Genomic DNA, 6,372 nt, shown 5'->3' on the forward strand with positions numbered 1-6,372 from the left:
GCTCAGTGTGTTAGCATGCTCAGAGTGTTAGCATGCTCAGTGTATTAGCATGCTCGGTGTATTAGCATGCTCAGAGTGTTAGCATGCTCAGTGTATTAGCATGCTCAGTGTATTAGCATGCTCAGAGTGTTAGCATGCTCAGAGTGTTAGCATGCTCAGAGTGTTAGCATGCTCAGTGTATTAGCATGCTCAGTGTATTAGCATGCTCAGAGTGTTAGCATGCTCAGCAGCTCTGACCTGATCCTTTGACATTTCCTCGGTGGTAAAGCGGTCCGTCTCCTCTGACAGCTTCCCTTTCCTGCCTTTCTTCTGTTTAGTCTTCGGCGGCTGAAGAACAAGAAGAAGAACCAGAAACAGAACCATTAGCACCAAGAGCTAGTTTTTGTTAGCTTTCCTAGCCGATGCTAGGCTAACATGCTAGCAGTTCTTCAGCATAAAACCGGTCAAATAGAACGTTTTATATGTAACAGGTAACTTTTTACTCACCATGGTTTTACACCGGTGGCTCCACAGCAGCAGGTTGGTTTAAAAACACAACAAACCTCTGATTTTTACCCGTTTTATCTGTTTTTATCTCATCTGTTTCCTCTCAGTCCTGTCAGAACATCAACACGAGGTGCTGCCATGGCAACAAGGTCACGTGACATCAGACGGCTACATGYGTTTATAAAAACATCTCAGCTGAACTCCATAGATTTGTTTGCTTTTTGGTCATTTTTTAGTTTTTCAAATAGATATTGAAAACCGATGGTTATTCTGGTCTTAATTTTATATTTCTATATCAGGAAAACGGTCCTTACTAAACTATTTTCCCTCTGAGATCAATAAAGTATTTTTGATTTGATTTGATTTGTGTCAAACCGGAAGTTTAATACTGTCGTTACCGGATCGTTTTAGGTAGAGCTGGTTAAATAACTTTATGACAGGCGGCTGCCTGAACATAAATAAAGGCTAGCTAACTAGACTTTAACTGACTAACTGCAGTTTGAAATAGTACAAATACAGCTAGTAGTAGTAAAAATATAAAAATATATATTTATCCAGGTCTGATGACGGGATGAATAAACACAGATGTCAGCTGATAACTGGTTATTTTCCGCTGCAGTTCGTCTCCGCGCCGACAGGTGGCAGCCGCGGGCCAGCTGGGAGAGCCGCTGCTTTCAGAGTGTAGCTGACCATTGATTCGCCTGATCAAAAAACTTCACCRTCAGGAGAACYCAGAGAGAACCCACGCATGCACGGAGAGAATATGCAAACTCTACCCAGAAAGGTCCCCGGGCTGGGATTTGATCCGGCAACCTTATTGCTGAGAGGCATCAGCTGTGCCCGTTGTTTTTATTATGTTCTGCCTTTTATTTGTTATTTTACATTGTTTATTTCACGTGTGCAGAATGTCACACTGTTTATTTCACGTCAATTTATAAGTTAAGTTTACGTGTCTAAATCATTTTTATTACCGTAAACAAATCTCACAAGCTCATGTACGGTTGAAAATAAATCATAAGACTGAGCAGAGTTTTTTTAAACTAAATACTGAACAAGAACAAGATTAAAACAAAAACATTGAAAACCTTCAACATAAACAAAAACAAATTAAATAGAGTGAAAATGTAAATATTAACAGCTGGGGACTCATTAAAATAAAATTTCTCAACACTGTTATAAAGACATTTTGCTTTTTGTGAATAACAACGTTTTAAAGAACGTCACTGGTTCTTTGAACATATTTAAACTGGTCAACAAAGAATTTAACCAAAATAAACAAATTATTTATAAGAAACTCGTTTGTTTTCTCCTCCGTTATAACACCAAATTTAGATATTTAGCTAAGTATTTAACTTAAATTGAGTTCTGCATTTCTTTCTTTCTTTCTTTCTGATTAACAGGGTCCTGATAAGCCCCGCCCCCAGGCCTTGTATATCCGGGGTSTCCGGTTCATACAGACCCGGTGAAAACACCGGACCGCTAACCGAACMGTGTGGGTTCTGCTCAGACGGACCGGTGAGTTTAAACTCGGTTCTAACCTTTGTTTCCGGCTGCAGTTTGACCAGGAAGCGGTTACACACCGGAAATAAGAAAAACATCACTTTTGTCCAACCGGATGTTGGTCCTAAACGCTTTAGTTAGCTGTGGAGCTAACAGAGGCTAACACGMGTTCAGACCCGATCAGAACCAGCCGAACTTTATCTGTTTGAAGATGAATAAATATCCTGACTGTTAAGATATCTTTTACAGCTGGTTGCTGACGTCACTGCGTAAACTGGACCGGGTTTAAGGTTCTGCTGTCTCCAGGATGGACATCCGACCCAATCACACCATTTACATCAACAACATCAACGATAAGATCAAGAAAGAAGGTGAGCAGAGGTCCAGGCTGGTTCTGGTTCCATGTTGGACCAGAACCATCAGGGAAGACCAGGCTGTGTTTGTGGTCCTGCTCAGGTTCTGTGTGTCTGGTCCTGCAGAGCTGAAGCGGTCCCTGTACGCGCTCCTGTCTCAGTTCGGTCAGATTCTGGACGTGGTGGCGATGAAGACTCCCTCGATGAGGGGGCAGGCCTTCGTCATCTTCAAGGAGCTGACCGCCGCCACCAACGCCCTGCGCCAGCTGCAGGGCTTCCCCTTCTACAACAAGCCCATGGTAGGCCCGGCCCGGCGCCACGCTGCGTCCTCAGCGCCGCACGCTGACCTCTGACCCGTTTGTCTTTCAGAGGATCCAGTACGCCAAGACGGACTCAGAGCTCATCTCCAAGATGAAAGGAACGCACAGCGACAAGGAGAAGAAGAAGGAGAAGAAGAAGAAGGCTCAGGAGGCCGCTGCCGCCAGGAAACCAGCAGCTGTGAGTACAGAACCAGAACACGGGTCATCAGAACCAGAACACGGGTCATCAGAACCAGAACACGGGTCATCAGAACCAGAACACGGGTCATCAGAACCAGAACACGGGTCGTCAGAACCAGACCTGTCATAACAACAGATAACAACACTGAACAAACTTATAATCTGTCAGATTATAGACACACCTGTCTCAGGTGGCTCAGAGACAGGTGTGGAGGACAGGTTTGTTCACTCAGGACAGGAGCTGCAGACTGCTGCAGGAAGCCCCGCCCTGCTCTGCTCTGATTGGATAAAACTGTGGGGTGCGTTTGATTTGTTGAAAGCAGTGTCTGTTTAAACCTTGATCAGACTGGGTGGGTTTAACCAGACCACTTCAGTTTATCACCCAGGTCCAGGTCTGTTGGTTCTGTATGTGGACCGGACCTGTCATCTTGGTTCTGTATGTGGACCGGACCCGTCCTCTTGGTTCTGATAACGTCTCTTTGTGTCTCTGCAGGGTTTGGCTCCTCCCTCTCAGACACCTGCAGCTCAGGTAAGACCCGTTTCCTCTGCAGRTCAGAGGTTCTGTTAGTGTCCAGTTCTGCTCAGAAACCTTCAGAACCATGTTTAAAGTCCTGATCCAGATCCTGGTTCTGTCTGGTCCCCAGGTCCCGGACAATCCTCCGAACCACATTCTGTTCCTGACCAACCTCCCTGAGGAGACCAACGAGATGATGCTGTCCATGCTGTTCAACCAGTGAGTCCACCAGATCCAGAACCAGAACCGGAACCTGTGCTGCAGACGAGCTAACAGGTTCTGTCGGGTTTCTTTCAGGTTTCCGGGTTTCAAAGAGGTGCGTTTGGTTCCGGGGAAACACGACATCTCCTTCGTGGAGTTTGAGAGTGAGACCCAGGCGGGCGTGGCCAAAGACGCTCTGCAGGGCTTCAGGATCACAGCCACCTGCGCCATGAAGATCACCTACGCCAAGAAGTAGTCCCAACTGGACCCTGGGGGGGCGGGGCACAGACTCTGGGGGGTCGGGTCAGGTTCTGGKCTTTAGTTTTGTTGGTGTGATGAAGTCCAGCAGGAAACTGTTTGGATCTGATTTGTTTTGTCAAATAAAAGAATAAAAGTTTCAGTTTGTTTCTACAGGTGAGAGAAGAATAAAAACAGGTTTAAAKCTTTATTGAAACTGAAGCAGAGGACAAAACCAGAACAGGAAGTCCCTGAAACAAGTTCAATTCAAACTTCAAAATAAAAGACTTTATTTTGAAATTTACTCTGGAAATAAAATCATGTCCTTTAATCTGGGCTCTATTTAAACACAAAGTTCTGCACAGAACCTGGTCCAGAACCTGGACCCAAACCAACTGAGGACAATCAGAACACCTGCAATAACAGCCCGTTTGGACCCCTGGACTCTGGGTTTGGATCAGAAGAACCAGGAGGAAACATTTTGTCTTCATGTGGATCTGATCTGATCCCAGGACCGGCCCGTGGACCTGTTGTTCTGCTGGTCTTCAGTCTGGTCTTTGTGGGTCCGGTCTCCTTCATGGCTGYCAGCTCCATGAAGATCTGGTCCAAACGGAGCAGACCCTGTGAAGTCTTGGTGGTCTTCATCCAGTGCAGGCCGCTGAGGGTCCAGAACAGGACAGGAGGTCCAGATCTGTTGGACCGTTAAAGTCCAGAGAAGAAACCAAACAAGACCGARCCCCCAACAGAAAACTGAAACTAAGACCTGGATCATCAGAACCTGAACTTAGAACCAGGTCTTGTTTTGACCCAGTTCAGAGAGGTTCTGTTAACTGGTGTCAGTTTGTAGGAGGAACATTCAGCCTGATGATGATGTCGTTCACACTTCCTGTTGTTGTTCACACTTCCTGTTGACTTCCTGTTTACAGCAGGTAAACAAGCACACCTCGGTCTACTTCCTGTTCTTCAGGAAGACTTCCTGTTCACTGTCCTCTGAGTCTGGAGGGACGTAGTCTGAGTCCACGTCTTCATCTTCATCAGGGTTGGCTCGAGTCCAGGAAGCTGCAGAGATCAGAACACTTCCTGTTTCAGCACCGTGTCTCCTCAAAGGTCAGGACCATGGTCCAGGTAGAATCTAAGTTAGGAGCTGCAGCCACGCCCRGGGGCGGAGCCAGAGCAGGAATCAAACCACAGAAGAAGAGAATTTATTTTGAAACTCACCAGCTTCCTGTGTGTGTCTGAACTGTTTCCTGTGGAGAGGGTTCTTCCTGCAGAACACAYCAAAGATCACCAATCAGTAAAAGCTGCAGCAGAACCTGGACCAGAACCCCTCCAGCCCTCTGACCTGTAGCAGGCGGTTCCGTACAGACACTCGGGTCGGTTCTGGTCCTCCTGGTGGTCCAGGTCTCCGGGGTGACAGAACTCCTGGAAGTGAAGCGGGTTCTTCCTGCAGAACAGAGAGCAGATGAAGGTTCTGGATTCATCAGATTACAGYCGGGTCCAGAACCRCTTCTGGTTCCTAATCTGTGAGATTATAATCCAGCTTCCTGTTCAGCAGTTGAGACGTACCTGTAGCAGTCTGTCCCATATGGACACGGAGTTCTGACCTGCTGTTCAGACCACTTCCTGTCCGCCTGGCCTCCATCAGAGGACTTCCTGTTTGCCTCGCCGCCGTCTGATGTTTGAGATGAAGCGTTTGGCTCCCTGCTGACCTGTGAGCTGCTGACCTGTGAGCTGCTGACCTGTGAGCTGCTGACCTGTGAGCTGCTGGCCTGTGAGCTGCTGACCTGTGAGCTGCTGGCTGCAGGATCATCCTGAAGGTTGAAGGAACATTTCAATCATTTCTATAAAAATCAAAGATGAAGACAATAATCTGGAGGTCGGAGGTCTCATCAGAACTCAACTGTTTCAGTTTCCTGTTTCTCTTCTTTGTTCATCTTCCTCCTCTTTTTCTTCGGCCTCCTCTCCTCCTCCTCATTAAGCTCCGCCTCCTCTGTTAGAGTGGTGGGAGTGGGCGTGGTCTGCGTGTCTTGTTTACGTCTCTTCACAGCTGAAACAAAAACAAGCTGAGAGTCTGACTTCATGGAGAACAGGAAGTTCAACCTTCAGACATTTGATTTGTCCCTCTGAGACACGAGACGTAAAACAGATTGTTTCAACAAACAAACACAACTGAGTAAAAACAGACCCTCAGGATGAAACATTTACTTTTATTATTACATCAGACGTTGTTGAAGACARTAAAACATGGCAGCTGGTATTATAATGTGGGACAGAGTCTCTGATGAGCTCATACTTCATTAGTTCGACAAACTAATGAGCTGCGGCTGCAAGAAGCACCCATCCAAGATGGCCGCCGCTCTGTCTGTAGGGCGTCCATGTTTGTGAAGTCTGTTCTCTCCTGTACAACCACAGGAAGTCGCGACCATACCTCACAGGAAGTGAGTCATGTGACCATACCTCACAGGAAGTGAGTCATGTGACCATACCTCACAGGAAGTGAGTCATGTGACCATACCTCACAGGAAGTGAGTCATGTGACCATACCCCACAGGAAGTGAGTCATGTGACCATACCCCACAGG

At 46.8% G+C, this 6,372-nt stretch overlaps 3 protein-coding genes across 3 annotated transcripts; 1 reads left to right on the plus strand and 2 right to left on the minus strand.

Moving 5' to 3' along the window:
* Window positions 1-237: 237 nt before the first annotated feature.
* On the minus strand, window positions 238-839 carry LOC106535148 (growth arrest-specific protein 8; the record flags this gene model as incomplete). Its single annotated transcript, XM_014032070.1, is given in 2 exon segments — window positions 238-327; window positions 487-839. Coding segments are annotated over 2 exon segments (93 nt in total), but the record flags the coding sequence as incomplete, so codon positions are not given.
* A 1,047-nt stretch (window positions 840-1,886) lies between these two features.
* On the plus strand, window positions 1,887-3,965 carry snrpb2 (small nuclear ribonucleoprotein polypeptide B2). Its single transcript, XM_014032068.1, has 7 exons — window positions 1,887-2,001; window positions 2,236-2,357; window positions 2,466-2,638; window positions 2,709-2,837; window positions 3,333-3,368; window positions 3,484-3,572; window positions 3,651-3,965. The coding sequence occupies exons 2-7, from the start codon at window positions 2,294-2,296 to the stop codon at window positions 3,808-3,810; spliced, it is 651 nt and encodes a 216-aa protein (XP_013887522.1). The 5' UTR covers window positions 1,887-2,001; window positions 2,236-2,293; the 3' UTR covers window positions 3,811-3,965.
* Window positions 3,966-3,986: 21 nt separating this feature from the next.
* Window positions 3,987-6,306, minus strand: LOC106535146 (aprataxin and PNK-like factor; the record flags this gene model as incomplete). The annotated part of the gene is given in 6 exon segments (XM_014032069.1): window positions 3,987-4,850; window positions 5,010-5,056; window positions 5,134-5,235; window positions 5,358-5,530; window positions 5,576-5,602; window positions 5,693-6,306. Coding segments are annotated over 6 exon segments (639 nt in total). The 3' UTR covers window positions 3,987-4,740.
* Window positions 6,307-6,372: the final 66 nt, after the last annotated feature.

This window comes from Austrofundulus limnaeus, unplaced genomic scaffold (genome assembly GCF_001266775.1).
Source record: "Austrofundulus limnaeus strain Quisiro unplaced genomic scaffold, Austrofundulus_limnaeus-1.0 Scaffold1372, whole genome shotgun sequence".
NCBI lineage: Eukaryota > Metazoa > Chordata > Actinopteri > Cyprinodontiformes > Rivulidae > Austrofundulus > Austrofundulus limnaeus.

Bases quoted from the DNA above. Each gene is read 5' to 3' on its own strand.
- snrpb2 (XM_014032068.1), top strand. From the start codon at position 2,294: ATGGACATCCGACCCAATCACACCATTTACATCAACAACATCAACGAT. The intron at 2,639-2,708 runs GTAGGCCCGGCC...TTTGTCTTTCAG, and splicing joins CCTTCTACAACAAGCCCATG to AGGATCCAGTACGCCAAGAC. The intron at 3,573-3,650 runs GTGAGTCCACCA...GGTTTCTTTCAG, and splicing joins CTGTCCATGCTGTTCAACCA to GTTTCCGGGTTTCAAAGAGG.